The following is a 24,571-nucleotide window of genomic DNA, read 5'->3' as shown; positions in this document are numbered from 1 at the left end:
TCAAAGTTTGATTTTTGGAAGAAAGTGAACAAAATGTTTCAAATTTCTTTTTTTTTTTTTTTTTTTAAGTGCTAGCTAGAGCGGAGGGAAGCTTTCAACTTAAAACATGCAGACACAACCAGTGAAATTCCCTGTCTAAAGGCATTTCCCCTAAACGATATAAATTCTTCCCTGCTGGGTCTTTCATTCCCTCCCCCGCCTACCCTCGGCAGTCACCGCAGAGGTTGCCTCCTTTAAAAAAAAAATCCATTTTCCTCTAAACAGCTGACAAATTCAAGCAACAGGAGGTGAGGCCCGGCGCGCCAAGGCCTTGGCGATCAAGGGTGCTCCTCTCATCCTCGGTCTCTCTTTGCCAGACCTACGATCCCGGCTCTCCACGCGGCCGAGGAGGCTGGGGGGACAGGGGGACCGGCCCATCGCCCACCCTCTTCAGTGCGCAAGGCCCACGACCACCCCGCGCCCCCGCGTGGCCGCCCGCAGGGAGCCGGGGGCGGGCTGGCGGAGCCCAGGCGCAGCCCCGCCCGGGGTGTGCCCGCCCCGCCAGTGCCCGCCTCCGCTCGCGGCGCTCCCCGCCCCGCCCCTCCCCGCCGCCGCCGAGCTGGACCCAGCGGCCCGGGACCATGGGCCGCCTCCCGCGGGCCCTGCTGCTGTCGCTGCAGCTCGCCCTGCTCGCGGCCGCGGGGGCCCCGGAGGCGCCGGTCAGCGCGCCGCGGAGCCTGGTGTGGGGCCCCGGGCTGCAGGCGGGCGTCGTCCTGCCCGTCCGCTATTTCTACCTGCAGGCCGTCAGCTCCGAGGGCCACAACCTCACTCGCTCGCCCCCAGGTAGCGTCCACCGCGGGCCTCCCTCGCCCCGCCGCCCGCTCCCCTGCGTCCCCCGCCGCGCGCCCCCGCCGCGCCCGCGCCCCTCGGGAGTCGGCCCGCGGCCTGCGTGGCGCCCCTCCCCTGGCGCGTCGCCCTTCCTCGGTCTGGTCACAGCCGTTTCCCTCCGCCTCGGTTCACAAAGGGGGAAGGTCGCAGTTGAATGAATGATGATGAATGAACCATGAGGGCCCTTTCTCCGTTAACGCGCTGGGACTGACGTTCCGAGTGCGCGGCGCCCGAGGTGTTAATGCGGGAAGATACGTTAGTCACACACCGGAGACCTCTGCTGAGTCCCAACTGCTTCAGCTCGTAGGGAGGAGCGCCTTCAAGTATTGAGTCATCAAGCCCAGGAATCGCTGGGCTCACACTGCTGGGGCCCGATGGGGTGAGAGACAGTTAACTCCTACACTAAGGGAATGGCTGTCAGATCAGCAGGCAGGAAGAAGGCAGTTTTGCCTGCTAGATTTTGGCTTTCCTACAGTTCTGAGTTCTTGAAAGCAGATGGCAGGAGTTGGAGAAACTCAGTAGAACTCATGAGATGTTCCCTCTCCCGAGGGTGGATCTTGCCCTGAATCCCTGTGCCCAGCTGTCCTCCCACGTTCTCCTTCCCATGTACCTTTGCAACTTATTACAACTAGTCCTGCTGGTTTCAAGTGGTTACCAGTCAGGATTTGTTCATTTGTGTCTCATTTATGTTCAGCCAACTGGCACCCTGTTTGATCAACAAAGAATCAATCAGAATTATTCAGTGCCTCTCCTTCCCCTGCCAGTGGAAAACGATGACTACTTAGTTTTAGAAAGACTTTCCATGGGCCTAAGAATCAGAAGACAATATTCTTAAACCCAGATTCAAAGTCCTTCACTATGCGGTGTATTTTTCTTCCTTATAGTTTCTTCATTTTCTAAAGTTAATTTTATTATGCTCTTAGGTGGTGGAAAGAAAAGAAGGTGGAAAACTAAAAATAATAATTTCTACATGAAAAAAAGAAAAATTACATGATCCAAAATGAAATACTGCTGATCTTACTATTAATGAAAGAGCTGTAAATTCAAATAAAATTCCATTTCTTCTTCTAAAAATATTGGCAATTTTTTAAAAGTAGTAATACTAAAAACTGTTAAGGGAGCAATGAGTTACTCAGTGACCGTCATCCTCTAATAATGGAGCCCAAATTGGCCAAGCATTTCTGGAAAGTAATTGTCCAAATGTAGCAATTCTTAAACATTTATAAACCTAATGTACCAAAAAAAAAAAAAAAAAGATTTTCAACAGTTAGAAAATGTCATTTGTAAATGTCACTTACAAAAAATGCCTTTGGCCTTTAATCTGGTGGTCTGGTTCCTAGGTATCTGTCCTGAGATAATGATCAGAATATAATAAAAGATTTTTATATACAAGGATATTCTTGCAGCATTATAACTATTTATTATAGTAAGTTTATTTTATTATTATTATTATTGTAAGTTTAAGTAGCCAACTATAAGGTAATTGCTAAATAAAGTATGGTACATGCATGTGATGGGATATTTGACAGCCATTAAAAGTAATGTTTTGCCAAAGGGCTGTTGGAAGAGGGAAATGGGAAGTTGTTGAATTCCTATAGAGTTTCAGTTTGAAAAAGGTCTTGAGATTTGTTGCACAACAATGTGCATATATTTAATGCTACTGAGCTATACAATTAAATGGTTACACTGGCTGGGTAGCTCAGTTGGTTGGAGCATCCTTAGCTACACCAAAAGGTTGTGGGTTTGATTCCTGGTCAGGGCACATACCTAGATTGCCAGTTCAACCCCCAAGTTAGGGCGAGTACAGGAACAACCAACTGATGTTTCTCTCTCCCCTCCCCCCTCTTTCCTCTCTCTCTAAAATCAATAAACATACACTCCGATGAGGATGAACAAATTGGTTAAACCCTGGCTGGTGTGCTCCATCAGCCCACGCAAGGAGGGGTCTCAGGTTCGATTCCTGGTTAAGGGCACATATCTGGGTTGCAGGTTTGATCCCAGGCCCTGGTCAGGGCATGTACTAGAGGCAACCGATCAATGTGTCTCTCTCACATTGATGGTTCTCTCTCTCTCTCTCCCCCTCTCCCTCCCTCCCTTCCACTCTCTCTAAAAATCAATGGGAAAAATATCCTCAGGTGAGGATTAACCAAAAAAATTTTTTAAGTAGTTAAGATGGTCAAATTTATGTTACTTTTTTTTCACAATTTTTAAAAAATTTGAAGTAACTTATTAAAAGACTAGAGGACCAGTGCACCAAATTCGTGCACTGGGGGGGGGGGGGGGAATCAGTCCGGCCTGCACCCTCTTGCAGTCCGGGAGCCCTTGGGGAATGTCCTGGAGGCAGGAGAGGCTCCTGCCACCACCGCTGCACTTGCCAGCTGTGAGCCCGGCTTCTGGCTGAGCAACACTCCCCCTGTGGGAGTGCACTGACCACCAGGGGACAGCTCCTGCGTTGAGCATCTGCCCCATGGTGGTCAGTGCACATCACAGTGACCAGTTGTTCCACCATTTGGTTGATTTGCATATTAGCCTTTTATTATATAGGACTAGGGGCCCGGTACACGAAATTCGTGCACTGGGTGTGTGTGTGGCGGGGGCGGGGGAGTGTCCCTCAGCCCAGCCTGCCCCCTCTCACATACTGGGAGCCCTCAGGCGTTGACCCCCATCAGCCTCCAATCGCAGGATCGGCCCCTTGCCCAGGCCTGATGCCTCTGACAGAGGCGTAGACCCCCATCACCCTCCGATCACCTGATCGGCCCCTTGCCCAGGCCTGAGGCCTTCAGCAGAGGTGTCAGGCTTGGACAGGGGACCCCCATCTCCCCCCGATCACTGGCTCTGGCCCCCGCCCAGGCCTGAGGCCTCTGGCCCAGGAGTCATGCCTGGGCAGGGGACCCCCATCTCCCTCTGATCGCTTGCTCCACCCCCCACCCAAGCCTGACGCCTCTGACCCAGGCTTCAGGCCTGGGCAAGGGGACCATCATATCCCCCCAATCCCCGGCTCCACCCCCCACCCAGGCCTGATGCCTCGGCCAGAGGAGTTGACCCTCATCACCCTCCGATCACCAATCACCGGATCGGCCCCTTGACCAGGCCTGAGGCCTCTGGCAGAGGTGTCAGGCCTGGGCAGGGGACCCCCAGCTCCCCGCGGTTGCAGGCTCCGCCCCTGCCCAGGCCTAATGCCTCTGGCTGAGGCGTCCGGCCCGGGCAGCAGGGACCTGCAGCTGCAGCGGCCCCGCGATCGTGGGCTCTGCTTTAGGCCCAGGCAAGGGACCCCTAGCTCCTGGGACTGCCAGCTTCAACCGAGCCCAGCTCCCATTGCTGGCTCCACCCCTACTTCCTGCTATCACTGGCCAGGGCGGCAAAGGCGCCTGATTCTCCGATCATGGCTGGGGGGCGACCCCAGGGCCGCCTTTGCCCTGCCCCCCAGCTCTTAGCTCCCCCCTGGGTTTCCGATCACTGTCAGTGGCAGGGGGCTTCTTCCTGCTTTCCCTTTCGCCTCCCTGCATTGTGCCTACGTATGCAAATTAACCGCCATCTTGTTGGCAGTTAACCGCCATCTTGTTGGCAGTTAACTGCCAATCTTAGTTGGCAGTTAATTTGCATATAGCCCTGATTAGCCAATGAAAAGGGTAGCTCGTACGCCAATTACCATTTTTCTCTTTTATTAGTGTTGATTATTTAATAACTAGGGACCCAGTGCATGAATTCGTTCACCTTGAAAGGAACTGTGGGCCTCGAGGCTGTGGTAGGCACAGGAGTGGGTCTCGGCCCATTCTCTGTGCCCCAGCCTAGCCCATCCCACCACAGCTCCCAGTCCCCTGTCTGCTGGCAGCCCTGCTCCCGCCACTGCCACGTGATTGGGGCCAGCACCAGCAGCAGGTGCGAGCAGGGCCCGCACTGTCAGCGGGTGCAAGCGACAGCTGCTGTCCCAATTGCCCTCAAGAGCAGGGGGAGGTGGAGAAGCCCTCAGAGGCAGTCAGGGCTGGCAGCCGCTGCTCGCACCCGCTGATGGTGCCGAGCAATCAGGACTGGTGCCTGGCACCGGCAGCCGGTGAGAGTGGTGGCTCTGGCACCAGCTGCAGGTGCGAGCAGACCTGGCGCTGGCAGCAGGTGCTAGCGCCAGGCAGGACCGTGGTGTGCGGGAGCAAAGAATTTTCAGTAACCACCAGAGGCTCACCCTGATGGCAGCGACTGGCTCCCCGCCTTGGTCTGGAGCCCCCGCTCACCTGCTCCACCATCCTGCCGCGGCCGACGCCCGCCATGTTCCACTCACCCCCCTGGTGGTCAGCGCACGTCATAGTGACTGGTTCGGTTGTTCGGTTGTTCTGGTTGTTCTGCCATTTGGCCTATTTGCATATTAGCCTTTTATTATATAGGATGTTTATATTTGGTTAAGGCTGGAATGAACAGGAAACAAACTATGTAGTTTCATTCTAATTTTGTAATCAGTAAATTAACCTGTACCTCACTCATTAGTGTCATCAGTGGTTATAGCAAGAGAGTAAGGAAATTTTCAAGAAAATTTTCCCCGAAAATGGTTATATTGTATTTTTAGTCAGGAAAAAGTTTTAAGAAAAAAAAAAAGACTTTCACCAAGTCTTCAGACAACCTCACTTTCATTCCCTTAGACTCCACTTGTTTCCTTTCCTGCCACTTGATTCCTACCTTCCATTCAAAAGGCTGTCCTATAGTCTGAAAAACAAACCCACCAGTTTCTCACATCTCCTGCCACCGTCATTCATTTATAAGTTCTGAAATTTTTTTCTTCTCCCAGAACTAATTGGAAAAGAGGCAATATTTCCACAAGCTCTAGATTGTCTTACATGACTTACCCAGATTCCCTTATTACTGTAATTATCACTCACACTTAATAGTATCTGAATACCATTGTTATGTGGCATATCTTCAAGTACAGAGATAGCAAACATGTTGTGAACTGGAGTGGTCTAAATCTGGAGATCTCAACTGGAGTCCCCAGACAGAAATTAGGGGGTCTAAGACCTTGGACGGGGAAAAGGACCTATCTATATCTTGATTTCTCTAACTTCTGACTTAAACTGAGTATTTTTGTATTCCAAGCATCTAGCACAGTGTCCGGCAGAGATTCTCAGTAAATATTGTAGAAGAAAAGAAAGAAGGTGTAGAGCAGGGGTTCTCAACCTGTGGGCTGCAACCATCGGAAAACACATATAGCATATCAGATATTTACATTACGATTCATAACAGTAGCAAAATTACAGTTATGAAGTAGCAACGAAAATAATTTTATGGTTGGGGGTCACCACAACATGAGAAACTGTATTGAAGGGTCGCGGCATTAGGAAGGTTGAGAACCACTGGGGTAGAGGGAGGGTGGTTAGAATACGCAAGATGGTAGAATACAAGTGCGTTTGATCCTTGAACAAGGTGGGAGTTATAGGTGCTGTCGAAAATCCACGTATAACTTAACTACCCCAAAACATAACTATAGTGTTTTTCCATGGCACAGGGGATTGGTTCCAGGACACTCACAGATATCAAATTTCACAGGTGCTCGAATTCCTTATGTAAAATGGCATAAAACAATGCATACAGTTAGCCCTCCACATCCATGAATTCCCAACCGCAGATCAAAAATACTGTTTTCAGTCTGTTGTTGTTTGAATCACAGAGGTGAAACCTAGGGAAATGGGGGGCCAATTGTGTATTTATTGAAAAAAATCCACGTATACGTGGACTCATGCTATTCAAGCTCAGGTAGTTCAAAGGTCAACTGTACTCATTTTCTACTCAGTCCTCTCCTGTCTTCATCAGGGATGACATCACTATAAAATAGTCTTACCTCCTAGTTGTGTAGCACTTTACTTTTTAAACTTGCTTTATTTAATTTGTTCTCCTCACTTGTCTCGTGATACAGGAAGGATAGTCTTTTCACTTTACATATAAGAAACCGAGGATCAGTGAAGCTAAAATGCCTTGCCCATGGCCCCACAGCTACTAAATGTCAGAGCCAGCTGTGGGATACCTAGTTCAGTGCACTTTCCCTTTAACCAAATCACCATAATAGAATTGCCGTGCGTGGTCTGCAGGCAGCCAGACGCTTTTGGAGGCTTCCATGCAGCCTCAAGGCAAAGCCAGTTGGCATTCTGGGACTCTGTTCCTTTGGTCATGTGGCTCAACACTTTCGTTGCAGCTGCTGAGACCCTTAATAAACTTCCTGAACAACGGGGTTGGGGGCTGGCGATAGCTCCATTCAACCAGGAGTGCCAGAGGTCATTCCTCCAACTCTGAGTTCCGGGAACCCGTATGCTAACATTACACGTGTGACCAGGTGGATTCAGGATGGGCTTTGACAGAAGGAGGCTCCACCCAAGCTGTGTTCAAACACTGGCTCAGTTACTCCTATGCGTGGGACCTTGTGGGAGTTACGTAACTTCTTCCAGGGAGCCTTGGTTTCCTGGTCTGTAAAATGACGGTGACAATACCTACCTAACAAGTTCTTGTAGAAAATAAATAAGGTAGCCCTAGCCGGCTTGGCTCAGTGGATAGAGCGTTGGCCTGCGGACTGAAGGAAGGAGCTATCGGCATATACAGGAACACTGAAGGGTCCCGGGTTCGATTCTGGTCAAGGGCACATGCTGGGGTTGCAGGCTCGATCCCCAGTAGGGAGCATGCAGGAGGCAGCCAATCAATGATTCTCTCTCATCATTGATGTTTCTCTCTCTCTCTCTCTCTCTCTCCCTCCCTCCCTCCCTCCCGCTTCCTTCCTCTCTGAGATAAATTTTAAAAAATAAATAAATAAAGTAGACAATGCATGTGAAAACCTCAAGCTCATGGACTGGTTAGGTGATTTTTTTAATGTTTTTTATTTCTTTCCAAATCAAAAGTCTTCAGAATTTCTGGTTCTAATGATGTAAGACTTTGATACTGGCAACCTCTTTTTGTCTACACAGTCACTGCATTCTCAGTTTATTAGCTTTTGAATTTGTGGAGTAGAAAACTCAAGCTGAGCTTCAGTTCTGTTCCATTATATTAGCCGCAGGGCAAATGAGAATCCACATTTGGTCCTTTTGAAGCAATTTGCAATTACATTCTTCTCATTTTCTCTTTTATGAGATTGGAATTGCTTATTTCTATTTGGTCCTTATTATTTTGCATTGAATCTAACATTAGTTTCATGCCAACAATGACAGAGGCATGAAGGATTCCTACAAAAGTAGCCAAAAAAATCACACAGTCATTACTATGCTTGTCTTCTGTTTGTTTTGTTTATTAAAATCACAAATTTATGGAGAGCAGGACTATCTGGTCAGGAGACAAGAAAACTTCTGTCCTGTTTCTAGTCTGGGAGGGAATCATGGAAATGGCTCTCTGGTCCCCAGGCTCTGCCTTCCCGGTTTTCAGTCTTCTTGCCTTTCTGGAACTAAGTGGAAAATAACACAAATCAAAAGCTTATGTGTTTCATTAAGCATCTCAGCTAACCGGCCAACATTTTAAATAATTTCACATTATATTATTACCTTTCTTTTACAACCACCCCCTATATTTATCTCTTATAGGTCATTTCTTCTGGCAAATGTCCATCATAATTTTGTCACATTTATCTCAAACATCTAAAAATGTATGTGCTTGGTACATAATTATTTAATAGCAAGATGTCAGTTACAACATTACTGTTACTAAATCGAAGAGACTGAGAAACATTTCTCCTGACCCACAAGAAAAAAACATAAAACTGGTGAAGACCAAAAGAAAATAGAAAAGTCACTCGCTACATTTAGAAACTAAAAAGAGGTGATACAAACTTTTTCAGTAATTTAAAAAATATATACAAGGGTGGGCAAAAGTTGGTTTGCAGTGGGGAGTTTGTGAAATGTATAAGTTATTTTTTATTATTTATTTATTATTGTATTATTTGTTATGAACAACTATAAACCTACTTTTTCCCACCCCTGTATTAAATATGCTTAATTTCACAGTGAGGGATATGAGATAAAAGAATACTTTGGTCACAACTTATTGTTTGTTAGGCTGTGGATTTCAGAGGATTCACCACTTTTTAAATATGATTAACTGTGGTTAGGACACTAATTGATCTTTATTTATTTATTTATTTTAATCCTCACCTGAGGATTTTTCCCCCATTGGTTTAGAGAGAGTGAAAGGGAAAGAGAGGAGGGGGAGAGAGAGAAACATTGACATGAGAGACACACATCTATTGGTTGTTTTCCTACTCGGGCGATTGAACCTGCAACGGAGGTACATGCCCTTGACCTGGAATCGAACCCACAACCTTTCAGTCCACAGGCCAGTGCCCTAACCACTGAGAAAACCAGCCAGGGCAGATCTTGATTCTTAAAGCTTCTGAGGATCAGATCTGCACTGAATACACCCTCTGCCCTCTCTGAAGAAAAAGGTCTCGACGTTCATACCTGGGCCACAGTAACGTTAATCACAGCCACTGTATGTCAAAACCTAAAGTCAGCTATCTCCTGCCAAAAGAGAAGGGGGTTTCTAAGTAGGTATTATTTACCCTCGAACAGAAAACCTATGGAGTCTTGGAGTTATAAGAGGTATTAGATCATCCTTGTGTAACTGTTTCATTTCAACCTGAGAAATCGAGCTTAGAGAAGTGCACTCTAGTAGTTACAAAGGTGTATGAGCGTGTGTGTGTGTGTGTGTGTGTGTGTGTATTTGTGCATGGTCGTGTAACTCTCTAAAATATCTCTCTACTTAAAGAAATGGGCTTAGATGTACAGCTTGAAATTTGGGTTAGCAAAAGGAAACATCCTCAGAAATGAGGGTTATTTGATATTATAATGCTTTACAAAGAAAGCTTGTGTATGTCTTAAAAGGAAAAGTTGGATTGCCTTCAAGTTCTGTTATTTTATGATTCCCAGATTTTTAACTACCTGGGCTTTTACCTACCCAAAAGAGGAAAGATCAAATAGGCAAAAAGTTCACCTCTTCCTTGCTTTTTTATGAAGTAATTTTGTTCATGCAATAAATCTTTATGTGAATGACTAATGAATCAATGTTGAGTCAGGTCCCTGATTTGAAGACATAAACCAGAATAGTTTCTGGCCTCAAGGATCTTTCAAACTAAAATGATTTATTTTACCATTAATAGTAGAAAAATTAGAAACTCCAGTGTAGAGACAGCTATCCACTAATTTCCACTAATTGTTACAACAAAGCGACTGTGAAGTAGTGGAGATATTTATATATTTTTTTCTTTCAGGTCAAGCACAATTTAAAGTAGTAATCAAATCTCTTTCACCTAAAGAGTTAGTCCGGATTCACGTCCCAAAACCTTTGGACAGGAACGATGGAACATTTTTGATCAGGTATAGGATGTATGAATCTGCCAATGAAGGGCTGAAGATAGAGGTCCTTTATGGTGATGAACATGTTGCCCAGTCTCCCTATATTTTGAAAGGTAAGTGATTATTACATAATTTAGAACCTTATATGTAGATTTCATGCTTTTCAGAATGAGTTATGATGACCTTGAAGTCATATGGAACAAAGTAAAGCTCAATTTAACTTGAAATTTAAGAGAAGCTCAATTTAACTTGAAATTTTAAAGGAAAGACAAACTAAGTAACTTAAAGAGATATAAGTGATAATAATTATAAAAATATTACATATTTAGCTAGGTAGTTCCATTTCCAGTACTCTTCATTCTTCGCATAAGGTAAGTTGTGTCACCTTCATCAACCATTTATAACTCACTAGGAATTTATCAGCTAATTGGCCCAGAATATGTTGGGAGAGATCATGTGCTATACTAGATTGTCTAGCAGTGGTCAGCAAACTGCGGCTCGCGAGCCACATGCGGCTCTTTGGCCCCTTGAGTGTGGCTCTTCCACAAAATACCGAATTATGCGCATGGGCCACAAAGTTTCAATCGCACTGTACCTGTGCGCCCGCACGTGGTATTTTGTGGAAGAGCCACACTCAAGGGGCCAAAGAGCCGCATGTGGCTCGCGAGCCGCAGTTTGCTGACCAGGGGTCTAGGGGATTGCAAAAGGGAGACAGAAAATAGGAGTGCAGGACTCTGACATAAGTACTTTCACCACTGATGTGTTTAGGGCAGATTTTTCCTGATAATCTTAGAATTCACCAAGAAGTCATCCCACGTTCACAACAGGGGCAGAAACAACTGCTTGCCTTGCGCTGGCTAATGAAGTGTGTGCATTGCCATCCCCAGGACCCATCCACCACGAGTACTGTGAGTGTCCAGAAGAGGATCCCCAGGCTTGGCAGGAAACGCTGTCTTGTCCAACCAGAGAACCACAGATTGCCAAAGATTTTGCTTCTTTTCCCAGCATCAATCTCCAGCAGATGCTAAATGAAGTTCCAAAAAGGTTCGGGGAAGAGAGAGGTGCCATTGTTCATTACACGATTCTCAATAACCACATCTACCGGAGACCTTTAGGGAAATACACAGACTTCAAAATGTTCTCAGATGAGATCTTGCTGTCACTGGCCAGAAAGGTATGAGAATGAATTCATTGATTTTTTTAAAAACAGTATCATATAAGTACTTAGTTGTAACATTTAAATGCTTAGGAGAATAATGGCAAAGGATAGAACTGGGTTCCAGGCTTGGAAATGTGGGCGTGAGGTGTCCACCTCCCGCGTGGCTGTAAGTTCTCCATGTCTATGGCTCTCCCTTTCCTTTAATATTTACAGGAAGTGGCTTCCCCCTCCATCCCAAATAAGTAGGGCACAGGGTACTCCCAAGGTTTCTGTGAACTCTCAGACATCTGTAGCCTCAAGGCCACTGCCAGAAGTTCTCCGTTCCTGCTGCATATTCCTTCCGTTCAGATTTTACTTTCTGCAGCTGTTTTCTTCTTGTCACCTCAGAATGACTTGAATTTAGAACACAGCTTCCTTGCTATACCCTAAACACCTCTGAAAGATACTGTGTATGGCACATTTTGTTGAAGGGTGGAGTAGCCGAGAAAGGTTATTTTGTACCCATACACAGTAAAATAAATCAGTCGATAAATAAACAAAAGCCTTTAAAAATAGATATCCCTGTACTTTCAGTCATCCACCTCCCACTCCAAATCCTCTATTTAGCCCTTCTTTTCCCATTTGTAAAACTCTTAAGTAGAGTAATTCAAAACGATTTTTGACCTGTTTCCCTGACCATAGAGTAAGGGGTGAAGATGGGCAATTTCACGTTTCTCATCCAGAAAGACCATCGAGGTAGTTCTCTAAACCAAAAGCCAACTTTCTTGATATGAGTTATATAATTTCCCAAGCACACTGAATGTGTGGCTGCAGTCATTTCTGATTTTGACTAGCAGTTGCCTCCCCTCCCCCCACCAGTCCACAATATGAACATATGGGCAACTGCCCCCCTGCCCTATATTCCCCTATCTTGTATTCAGGTGGTTCTTAACTAGGAATAATTTTGCCCTCAGAGAACATTTGACAATGTCTAGAGACATTTTCTGTTGTCACCACGGGAGGGTTGCGACTAGCATCTGGTGGGTAGAGGCTAGGGGTGCTGCTAAACATCCTACAATGCACAGGACAGCACCGCAGCAAATAATTACCCACAACGAAATGTCCATAGTGCTGACATGGAGAAACTCTGCTCTGTAGTGAGGACTCCTGATCTGGGCTTTATTAATGAGCTTACACATTACTAGTGCCCCGGTGCATGGATTCGTGCACATTGAAAGGAAATTAATTAGAAGGTGGCCAGCAGGGTAGGACTGGGCGAGACAGGCTGGACATGCCCTGGAGCCAACCTCCCGTGGTCCCGCCCCAGCTGGCCACACCTGGGGCGGTGCTGTAGCTCGAAGGGCATTTGCGGAGTAATGCGGGGTCCCTCTGGCACATAAGGTCCCTCGGCCTGGCTTGTGGGGATCGGGCCGAAACCAGCTCTCTGACATCCTCCAAGGGGTCCCAGATTGCTAGAGGGTGGTTCTTGGGTGACATATCCCAGAATTGGGCTCCCTCCTCTCTGGTTCCGGGGTGCATCACCCGAGAACCTAAGTCACCGCAACTTGGCAGCTCCTGCGTTGAGTGTCTGCCCCCTGGTGGTCCTTGTGCGTCATAGCTACCAGTCGGATGGTCGCTTAGCCTTTTATATATATAGATATGAGAAAAGCAATAGGGTGAATAGTCACATCCCTTGACCTTCCGTTTTGTTCCAGGTTCTTTGCCCAGTGACTGGGGTGAAATATAAGAGAAATGAGTCTCACCTCTGGTCGTAGAGCTCCTCTTTCTCATGGGATTGTTTTTGTGATTTGGAAGCGAGGGTGGAATGTGAATACAAACAAACAATTGTACCACACCATGATAAGCCTGCGAGAAAAATAGGTACCAGGTTAAAATGCCTGGGAGGGGGAGTCATAGCGGAGGTAACATTAGCTCTGGATGAGAAAGGAAAGTGCCAAATGAATAAGTAGGAGAAGAACATTCCGGCCAAAGAGAATTACATATTAAAGTGGGTGGCATTTTCAGAGCGTGGCCTAAAGTTTACTGGCACATAAGCAGATAGAAGATGAGGCTCAAAGGTAATAATAGGACCTTGAGTTCTAGCCAGAGAGTTTAGACCTTGTCCTAAAGGCTTAAGATTCTGTTAAGCCTGGTAGTAACATTAACTTTGGTTTTAGAAATGTGGGCAGCAATGTGGAAAACATATTAGAGTGGAGAGAGTCTAGCACCAGAACACCTAGGAAGTGAGCTATTGCAACAATCTAGGCAAGAGATGATAAAGACCTAAACTAAGGCATTGACCGCGGAGGTGGAGATGGAGTAGCAGATTCCAGAATCAAAGGTAGAAGCGATAAAGAGGTTTGATAGAGAAGGAAAACAAGGGCTTGAGTCTAACTTTGTAGATTCTCACTTAGGCAGCTGTCAGAAAGAAAGCCACTCATTCATACCCATCTGTACAATTTCAACTTCTACACTACTGACCAATTTAAAATGTCACCCCTGAACAGAGATAGCTGACGCTTGATTAAGTGAATTGACTGTTTATTGTCCTCATCCTTGATTCTCTGATACCACTGATGACTGAGGCATTCTTTTCTCTTTTGCTGCTATTTTCAGATGTTTCATTTTATCAGAAATATTTAAGAAAGCCAAAGAACTAAATCTGAAGTCTTTTCAGCGCTGATGTTTATATTTTTGTTTATTTAGGTCCTTCTCCCAGATTTAGAATTTTATATTAATCTTGGAGATTGGCCTTTGGAACATCGAAAAGTCAACGAAACGCCTGGCCCTTTACCTATCATTTCATGGTGTGGCTCTCTGGATTCACAAGATATTATCCTTCCAACATATGACATCACTCACTCCACACTTGAAGCAATGAGGGGTGTTACAAATGATCTCCTCTCTATTCAGGGAAATACAGGTAAATTCAAGTTCTAAGAAAAAGCTTAGATATAAAAAAAGGTGAAGGGGATGTATTAGTCAAGGAGGGTATATGTATATATATTTAGATAACCATTTTTCTTATTTTCTAACCAAGGAAAAAGAGAAACAGCACCCTATATGCCAAAGAGGTTTCTTTAGGATTCTTCTAATCCAAAAATTAAAGATACATGAGCAGGGCTAGTGATGTGCACACCTCTCAGAGCTGAGTCTCTTTTGAGTTGGTCACTTATAACTACTATTTGAACGTAGATATTTGGTAAAATTGTCACTGAATTCTGACACCAATGTTTTTATATCGCTAGATGAAGTGAGAGATAATTTTGAAAAGTATAAAATGATATACATGAGAATATGATAGCAGTATCATTTGGATATTCTTACCTCCAACACTGTGTCTAAGAAATTCTCCCCTTTCCTCTTTCTGCTTCTCTTGATTCTTTAAAACCTGAATTCCTTTCCCATTTTTAATGGCCTTAGGTTTATGGCACAACACACCTTTTCATTACACTGAACTCCCTGAGTAGAAGAAAGCCTGCCTTCTCTTTATAGCCTCTTTCTGTTTACTGTGGATTGGTGGACTGATTTAATAGACAAGACCAGAGACGCCTTGTAAACTATCTAAAGATGAGGTGAAAGGAAAACTGACCTACTTTTTATTTGATAACAGTGAATTTCTGAAAAGTGTGCTAACATAGTAATGCGTTTGATCCTCTCCAATTTCTGTGTCTTATGATTTATCCCTTAGAACACTGACAGATGTTAATAATGACCTATCTTTAGAATAATAGAAATGTATTTACATTAATTATTCCATAATATTTCCCTACTAGGAAAGAGAATATGAATATATGTATACCTGTGTTTATGTATATGTACTAGTATGTGTATATGTACTAGTATATGTATATAGATACACATAACAGCATATTAGCAAAAGTCTTCCATGTATTCAGAAGTGCTGTGCTCATAATTCTGAGCAACCTAAGGATTAAAGATGTGTGGGTGTTACTTAGTTACATATTTTGTTCTGGTCACCTTGTCTACAGACAACAGCTGGCTTATTTTGTACTATGAAGCACAGAAGATGGAAGAAGTGCCCTGTTCGGTGTTACTCAGTAGTTAGAGCATTAGCCTGCATGCCAAAGGGTCTTGGGTTCGATTCCCAGTCAAGGGCACTTACCTAGGTTGCAGATCCGATTCCCAGCCCCAGTTAGGGCGAGTGTGGGAGGCAACCAATCGATCTGTCTCTCTCAAATCAGTGTTTCTCCCTCTCTCACTCTTCTCTCCCTCTCCTTACCTCCCTTCCACTCTCTCTAAAAAATCAATGGAAAAAATATCCTCAAGTAAGGATTAACAAAAACAAACAAAAAAGATGGAAGAAGCTAATGCCTTGGTGAACAGGCCAAGTCGATGAATCTCTCTTTGCTTTGAACTTGGTCCAGTAATATTTTGTATATTTTCTAATGTTGTACAACAGAAACTCTAACATTTGAGTGAGCTCTCCCTAGCAGACAAAGAAATGAAATTAGAGCATTCTAATCCCATAATGTTTGAAAATAGCATTTCCTTCAGAACAGGGGTGGGGAACATCCAGCCAGAGGGTGGTATAAGGCCCACAAAACCATTTGGTCTGGCCCTGCCAAGGCATTAGGGGTGAGTTAATTAAATGTTTGACCAAATATAGCAGGCTCATTTTTAAGCTGATAATTTTGTATGGCCTGCAAATGATGTTATACTAGCAAAATGGCCCTTGGCAGAAAAAAGGTTCCCCACCCCTGCTTTAAAAGACGTGGTGATGATAAAAGAGCTTTAACCTCATAGATGCCAATGTTAGATTAAAGATGATTACATTTACCGCATAAAAGCTTTATTTATTTTTTTTTTTTATGGTCTCAACCTTCTAGGGCCCTCCTGGATCAATAAGACAGAGAAAGCTTTCTTCAGAGGTAGGGATAGCCGAGAGGAGCGGCTCCAGCTGGTGCAGCTGGCCAAGGAGAACCCACAGCTCCTAGATGCGGGAATCACGGGGTATTTCTTTTTCCAAGAGAAAGAGAAAGAGCTTGGAAAAGCTAAATTGATAGGTTTCTTTGATTTCTTTAAGGTATGCATTTAATTCTTCCTGGGTGGGTGTGAAGTGATAAATTTGGAAATAGCTGGGCTTGGGCCAATTTCTCCTGTCTTGTGAGCTGGCACACACTTGCTTAGCAGGCCTGGGAATTACAAAACTCCTGGTTTCCTGTTGTATGTCTACCAAACAACTCACTCAGAACTTCACTTAATACTCAAAATATAGCGCGAGGCTTAACCTGGAGTTTGGGTGCATTTCTTTGTGTGCTTTTTTTCAGTAAACTGGATATATAAATGTCTCCTACATAAATGGTCTCAAATGCCTTTGCAAATGGAAAGAGTATAAATCCCATATTAGTAACATAGGAGCTAGAGTTGAGGTTAAGTCCTGCCTCTGCTGCTAACTGTGGGGCCTTCATGTCTTACTGCCTCTGTCCTGTGAGCACAGGTGCTGCTGCCTCGCTCCTCAGGGCATTGTCCTGAGTTCAGAGGGGACAGAGATGTGAACAGTGTGACAAAACCTGACTGGCTAGTAAACTCCTTAGTATCGATTATTTAAGAAAAATTTAATTACTAAATTTCTGAGTATATCCTGTTCATCTCGGGGTCATATAATTATGAGAACAAGGTATTTGGACTCAGAGAATAGAGGTTTATAAATTTCTCTGAATATTAGTTTTCTCACTTAAAAATATATTTTCTTATTCATGTCAGAGAGGAAGGGAGAGGGAGATGGAGATAGAAACATCAATGATGAGAGAGAATCATGGATTGACTGCCTCCTGCATGCTCCCTACTGGGGATTGAGCCTACAACCGGGCATGTGCCCTGACCTCTCTTTAGAATAATAAAAATAGAATATAAATATATGTATACCTGTGTATATGTATACCTGTGTGTGTGTATATATATATATATTTTTATATGTATATGTATATGTATATGTATATGTATATGGATACACATAACAGCATATTAGCGAAATTCTTCCATGTATTCAGAAGTGCTGTGCTCATAATTCTGAGCAAGCTAAGGATTAAAGATGTGTGAGTGTTACTTAGTTACATAGTTTGTTGAAACTTCATCAATCGGCTGCATCCTGCATGCCCCCTACTAAGGGATAGAGCCCACAACCCAGGCATGTGCCCTAACTGGGAATCTAACAGTGACCTCTTGGTTCCTGGATCAGTGTTAACCACTGAGCCACACCAGCTAGGTTATTGCCTTCCTTTTTCATGGGTATAAGAAAAAAAAAAGTATAAGAAAAATTTTAAATGGTTATCAATATTCAGTTTAGTAAATATAAAACCTTTGAGAATAGTTTTCCTACGTTGTTACAGAAATATGAATTCTCCATTATAGTTGAAATAGGTATTCCTAGTACCTAAAATTATTTAAGATTTTATCTTTAAATGCATTGTATTTCTTTTTTAAGAAAAATATATTTTTATTGATTTCTGAGAGGAAGGGAGAGCGATAGAAACATCAATAATGAGAGAGAAACTTCATCAGTTGGCTTCCTCCTGCATATCCCCCACAGGGGATCGAGCCCACAACCCAGGCATGTGCCCTGAGAGGGAATCAAACCGTGACCTCCTATCTCATAGGTCGACACTCAACCACTGAGCCATGTCGGCTGGGCTGCATTGTATTTCTTAAAATTGACCCGCTAATATGGTTTTTATGATGTTAATACAGAGAAAATACGAGTTACAAAATAAAATATAAACCTGCTAAACAATAAAGTTAGGAAGTGGAAATAAATTCCTTTATGTGTAGTATTATAGTGTTGATGAGAAGCATAAGTGAAGCAAATGTTAAAATGTTTGTTTATGTTTGTTTTAACCTTTTAGTACAAGTATCAAGTGAATGTGGATGGGACCGTGGCTGCTTACAGATACCCGTATCTCATGCTGGGGGACAGTCTGGTTCTGAAGCAGGACTCCCCGTATTATGAACACTTTTACATGGCACTACAGCCCTGGAAACATTACGTGCCAATTAAAAGGAACCTTGCTGATTTACTAGAGAAAGTTAAATGGGCCAAGGTACACTTTCTGAATTTTAGTTTCTTTAGGCAATAACAAATGCACCAGAATTAGTTCCAGGAATTCCATGTTGTAACCTGGTCTTTTCTATCTGTAACTTGCATTTGGAGAATTTTCGCTTGTGTGTGTATATGCACAAATAGTGATTCCATGAGAAAGATATATACATTCTATAAAACACTGGACTTCATATATAAAAATCCTCAAAAATGTTGATAGAGGGCATATCAAGTGATAATGATATTGGTTCTTCAGCTACTTCATGTTTATATATACATATACACAGGTATACATATACACAGGTATACATATATTTATATTCTCTTTCCTAGTAGGGAAATATTATGGAAGAATTCATTTAAATATATTTTCATTATTCTAAAGAGAGGTCATACTTTAGTTCCAGGAATTCCTTCATGACACAATTTAATTTGACATAATTTAGTCAAAAGAAATATTTTCTGAAGTTTTTATTCTCTTGAAGTAGCTGAAGAACCAATATCATTATCACTTGATATGCCTTCTGTCAACATTTTTGAGGATTTTTATACTTGAAGTCCAGTGTTTTATAGAATATATATATCGTTCTCATGGGATCACTATTTGTGCATATACACACACAAGCGAAAATACTCCAAATGCGAGTTACAGATAGAAAAGACCAGGTTACAGTGCTTTATGCACAAGAAAACATGTAAGTCAACATGGTGCTCTTTTTCCCCCAGTTAGAAAAAGGCCCAAGTTCAGAATGAAGGCATGATATACAACATCCAAGAATCACAAGTCTCCCATAAAATAAGAATTCTTTTTAAAAAGAAAAGTATTAAAAAGTGATTGTGTTTTATTATGAAACTATAAAAATGTACCCTTTTATTATAAGACTTTACTGTTTCTAAGAAGCAGTATTTGGTTAGGGAAATCACTGGGTGCCTGAGGCAGAATAATTATTGTGACCCTTTATAACGAGTCAGAATAACTTGCAAATGGCTTTTCCTATGGGCAGCATGGTAGAATATTAGCTATTTTCCCAAAATATAATTAGGCATGCTGACTATTCCTGCAACTAAAGGGACAGCCTGTGGGTACTGGTGACTAAATTTTTATTGCAACAGCAATATAGTCTTTCATTGGTAACATTTTATAAGAAATTTGGGACTCTGATTGCATATTTAAATGGCGCTTTTAAGAGATGTTATAACATGAAAACTGACTCATTCTATTCTAGCTTGTATTTTAATATCAAACAGAGAAGGCTAGAATGGGGAAACAGATGAGGAACCCTAAACTTCCTGGGTGCCTAGGAAAGTACCAAGGTAGTCACAATAGAAGCTGCAGGTGGGTTGTTGCACTTTGTGGGGACGGGGGGAGCTGTTAGTGGGCCTGTGGAACAGGGTACAAACATGCATGATCATTTCCACATAACAGAGATGTCTAGGAGAGCACTTTGCCCATTTCCATAGCCTTGTTCTTAGGTGATATTTTCATCACGATCCATCTCTCCCGTGCAGTGCATATCCCACCCCACACCTGTCCTCGCTCACACTCACTTTTAGCTTTGTCTGTGGCTCACAGGAGTCATTTTCATTCATTGTTTCTTTTTCAACCTTTCAGGAAAATGACGAGGAAGCCAAGAGGATTGCCAAAGAAGGGCAGTTGACGGCCAGGGACTTGCTACAGCCACACAGGATTTACTGCTACTATTACAGAGTACTGCAGGTCAGTGCAGAGTACCCATCCTGCGGGGTCATGCTTGGCCTGAATGCCTCGCTTCTGGGGGGTGCTACTGAGATTGAGCTTGTGGACTCTGGTTAAGCCAAGGACCAGCCTAAAGGAGGAAGAGTACGAAGTCTCTTGGTAGCCAACATATTTTATCTCCACTCGGTATTACAAAAACAATGCTTACAGCCATACAAACATAGATGGAACGGTCCTACTATCTTGCCAGTGCCTTTTTTCTTTCTTTCTTTTTTCTTTTTTACTAAATGCCTTAAGGAATTCATCATCTAGAAAATTGGAGTAGAGGTCAGTAACATCTCTTCCCACTCAAAATGCCCACCTCTTTGTTCTTCCTGCTACTTACGAGTCCTGCTTTTGCTATCATAGTATAGGATAGAAAGCAAATATTTAGCTTCCTACATAAAACAAACAAATGAAAAATACTTATAATAGTACTAACACCTTAGAGCTAAATAACGAAGTACTGTACAAATGTTTATTGGGAATCCAAGGATTAGTTCTTGTGTAACTACCTTTACTCATTAAAATCTAGCCAGGGAGAAAAAAAAATAAGAACATATGTTCTTGTTTTGAACCTAAACTTATTTTTCCTGTGAGCAGAAAAAAAAATAAGTTTCCTCAGATGCTTGTTGATACCAACCTCTCACAGAAAAATTTAAATGATGAATTACGCCGTTTACCAGAAACAACCTTTCCCTTAGATGAGCTCTGTTCCCTCTGCTGGACTGGTAGGCGTTTCCCTCCTTACAACATTAATTAGGCTCATGTGTTCATGTCAGTATTTTGTTGGGTTTGGCCCTGGACAAGGAGTGTCCAGCTCAATGGATTTGAAACCTCTGAACTGAAATATCCAATTTTTAGGAATATTTGTCAGTGGCCAAAGGGGAGGGACATTTCACAGGCCTGTCACCATTTACCATACCTAGAGTGCATGACTACAGGCCTAAAGGAGAGATAGGAGAGAGCACCAACTTTATTTTGAGATGCTTACCATCTGATGTGAATATTCAGTAAAGTTAATTACTCATTGACGCGCGGAGGATAAATGCTAACTTGTGCTGTTGTTTCCAGAACACTTGGCTTGACATCCTTGTTGTAGAGGCTTCCTACCTACACATAAAATTGTGGATTAGGGTTCCTTGTTAGGTTATGAGATATCACACTAGTACCTATAACAACTAAAGTGAAAAATGTAACATCAGACCTTTGGTTTGCAGCCACTAGAAGTGACAGCACGATTGGGAAGGATTAAGGGGAATGAAGTGTGGACTAATCTTTTTGTTGCCTTTACAACCACAATTCAGAATTATGCTGAGCGCCAGTCCAGCAAACCCGAAATACGTGATGGAATGGAACTTGTTCCTCAGCCGGATGATAACACATCCATCTGCCAGTGCCAGGGGAAGAGACCTTCAAGAGAAGAACTTTAAGTCGGCCCGGATTTACACTCTGTTGTGGGCCGGCTGCGTCTTCAATGGAAGCATCCAGACAGAATCTAAGCTACGAAGAACACAGCTTGCCAAAATATAAATCACTCTCTAGGAATACCTGTACATCATATTTATTGGTTTGATTTTTTTATTCATTGTTTGCTTTCGCTCTTCCATTTCCAGTTATGAAGAAAAAATATTTGGGCAGGGTTGTTTTTTTACCCCCCTACCACACAATTTCTCCTTCTACAAGCTGCTTTTGACATTCAGTAACAGTCAGCTTCCTCTGGGAAAAGTCTGATAAGAATAAGGAAGAAGAGGATGACTCTCTTATGAATGGTAGCTGGGATTCTATAGTGGGGAATATTTTTTAAAAGCTCACTCATAACTTTTTAGCTGAGTTTTACCAACACCTGAGATAAAAATAAGGAGAAAGTGCCTTAAGCTAGTAGTTTCCAATCTATCACAGTTATTAAAATAGATGAATGCCCCCGACGGGACCATTCATTATCTATATACTAGAGGCCCGGTGCACAAGGTTCGTGCACTGGATGGGGGTGGGGGGTCCCTCAGCCCGGCCTGCACCCTCTTGCAGCCTGGGAGCCCTCGAGGGATGTTCGACTGCCAGCTTAGCACAGCCACAGAGGTGGGAGAGGCTCCTGCACCAGCCATGAGCCCAGCTCAGAGCTTCTGGCTGAGCAGCACTCCCTCTGTGGGAGCGCACTGACCATCAGGGGGCAGCTCCTGCCTTGAGTGTCTGCCCCCTGGTGGTCACTGCGCGTCATAGCGACCAGTCGTTCCTCCATTCAGTCGATTTGCATATTAGCCTTTTATTATATAGGATTGAATAAAGGTAACTGCAGTCAGGTGGGGATCTGTAATTCTTTTTAATATTTTAAAGGGATACTTGAAAACCTCTGCAACAAACTGCAGGAAGCCTGGTATCTTGGGATTCACTAATAGCTAACCACAAAGGCAAGCGTCCTCACTGCACCCCTCCTCCATTTCACTGGGTTGCATTGCCAAGATTAAACAAATGGAAATTTCCTCTGCCTTTAGGGTCCAAACTTAAGACTTACAGCCCAGAAGTTCGATGCACATTCCTTGTAATACCAGTTCAAGGTTGAGTTACCTGAAGAACCACACTCCAAAAAAACAAGAACTATCCACGCTCCCAATCTTAAAATATTGACTCCCCTAATTGAAATATTAACTTAATCTGGAAAACAATGTAACCACTTAAAAGTAGTCATATCTATTCTTTTTTGAAAAACAATAAGAATTTTTCTTAACTAGATAAGAGCAAAATCACATTTAGGAACAATGTAATCAAAGCCAAGTATCCATGGAAAACCCTAAAACCCAAGTTTTCCAAATGCAGAAGTGCACAGCATAAAATAAAGGGCAAGCTGTAGTTAGACCAGATCTTAATGAATCTATGTCATTGATATATGATACATGGAGTTTGGACTCGTCAAAGCTGAGATTATAGAAAGTTTGCCCTCCCTCATATCTCCCTGTCCTCCAAACCCAGGTCCTTTTTTTTTTTTTTTTTTTTTTTTTAAAAAAGGTATTTTTTTGATTTTTCACAGAGAGGAAGAGAGAGGAATAGAGAGTTAGAAACATTGATGAGAAAGAAACATCAATCAGCCGCCTCCTGCACACCTCCTACTGGGGATGTGCCCGCAACTAAGGTACATGCCCTTGACTGGAATCGAACCTGGGACCTTTCAGTCCGCAGGCCAACGCTCTATACACTAAGCCAAACTGTTAAGCCAACTGTTAGGGCAACCCAGGTCCTTTTTGATGGCTAATGATATTTTGTTAGCGACATCTTAAATTTTTAAAATTTACATCACCTGCCGCCAAACAGTTAAAATTGAGTTGAGGCAGCTTCTGGCTGTGGAACAACAAGGATGTGCTTAAGAAATTAAGTGGAGCCCCTCGAAAAATTCCACTGGAAGGGAGCAGCCTTCATAGATAATCCTCCATCATACCAACTCAGTCATGGCTCTAAAATGAGTGAGTTTAGATGGCTTCCTGGTTTGTTGACTTGAATATACTTTAGTAAAAATGGGATTACTAAAACCATGATTTTTTTCCTTCTTAGTTCAGACATTACCCATGATTGCCATTAGTCATTTTTAATACTTCGGTTTTCATGAAAAATACCTGATTTTTAAAAGGAGGAAAGGGATGTAAGGATATGCAAGTGAATATAATAACTGCATTTGTCTAAATATCAACATTTGTTGCAGTCTTGTTTTTATTAATAAAATGTTGGAAACATCTTAAATAGCCATCATTAGGGAATTGGCTAAATAGATATTGATACATAAAGGAATACAGTACAAGCAAGAATAAAGTAGCTCTAAATGCACTATTATGAAAGATTTCCATAACAGTGTTCAGGGGTGGGGGGAAAAGCAAGTTTTTTCAGAACAACATGTATAATGCGAAACCATTTATGTAAAAAATAAAAATATATCCATGTGGTTGAAAGTTTGAAAGGATATTCACCAATATCTGAAGAGGGGATGGAGAAAGGGAATTTTTGCTTTATACCTGTGTGAGATAGTTAAAATGTTTTTACTATAAGTGTGAATCAGACTATAAAATAAAGAAAAATGCAAACCTAGCAAAAGACAATAAATGCACAAAAGATATACCTAGGAAAAATGGATATTTATATTTTCTATTATGCTGTTTTTAAATCTATGTTTACAATGTTATATCATGGGACATATTATATATACTTTTTAAATAAAGTACATTTTGTAAATAAAATTTTGAAAATTATAATTTTTTAAAACGAGATTATATCTCCTTAGTTGGGACTACATCAAGATAAGAAGCTTCTGCACAGCAAAACAAACCATCAGCAAAACAAAAAGGGAGCCCACTATATGGGAGAACATATTTGGCAATGATACATCTGATAAAGGGTTAATATCCAAAATATATAAGGAACTCATAGAACTTAACAAAAGGAAGACAAACAATCCAATTAGCAAATGGACAAAGGACCTAAAT

The 24,571-nt window shown here is 42.7% G+C and overlaps 1 protein-coding gene across 1 annotated transcript; it reads left to right on the top strand.

Annotated features, from left to right (window-relative positions):
- The first annotated feature begins 563 nt into the window (after nt 1-563).
- POGLUT3 (protein O-glucosyltransferase 3) lies at nt 564-23,088 on the top strand. The gene is made up of 8 exons (XM_059707998.1): nt 564-822; nt 10,088-10,285; nt 11,060-11,346; nt 14,017-14,233; nt 16,161-16,357; nt 18,177-18,371; nt 19,983-20,087; nt 21,413-23,088. The coding sequence occupies exons 1-8, from the start codon at nt 621-623 to the stop codon at nt 21,536-21,538; spliced, it is 1,527 nt and encodes a 508-aa protein (XP_059563981.1). The 5' UTR covers nt 564-620; the 3' UTR covers nt 21,539-23,088.
- The last annotated feature ends 1,483 nt before the right edge of the window (nt 23,089-24,571 follow it).

The sequence above is a fragment of the Myotis daubentonii genome, chromosome 9 (genome assembly GCF_963259705.1).
Source record: "Myotis daubentonii chromosome 9, mMyoDau2.1, whole genome shotgun sequence".
NCBI classification, from domain to species: domain Eukaryota; kingdom Metazoa; phylum Chordata; class Mammalia; order Chiroptera; family Vespertilionidae; genus Myotis; species Myotis daubentonii.
Note: the sequence above shows the minus strand (reverse complement) of the source record. Positions and strands in the feature narration are given on the sequence as shown.

Bases quoted from the DNA above. Each gene is read 5' to 3' on its own strand.
- POGLUT3 (XM_059707998.1), top strand. From the start codon at position 621: ATGGGCCGCCTCCCGCGGGCCCTGCTGCTGTCGCTGCAGCTCGCCCTG. The intron at 11,347-14,016 runs GTATGAGAATGA...TTGTTTATTTAG, and splicing joins TGCTGTCACTGGCCAGAAAG to GTCCTTCTCCCAGATTTAGA. The intron at 20,088-21,412 runs GTCAGTGCAGAG...ACCACAATTCAG, and splicing joins ACTATTACAGAGTACTGCAG to AATTATGCTGAGCGCCAGTC.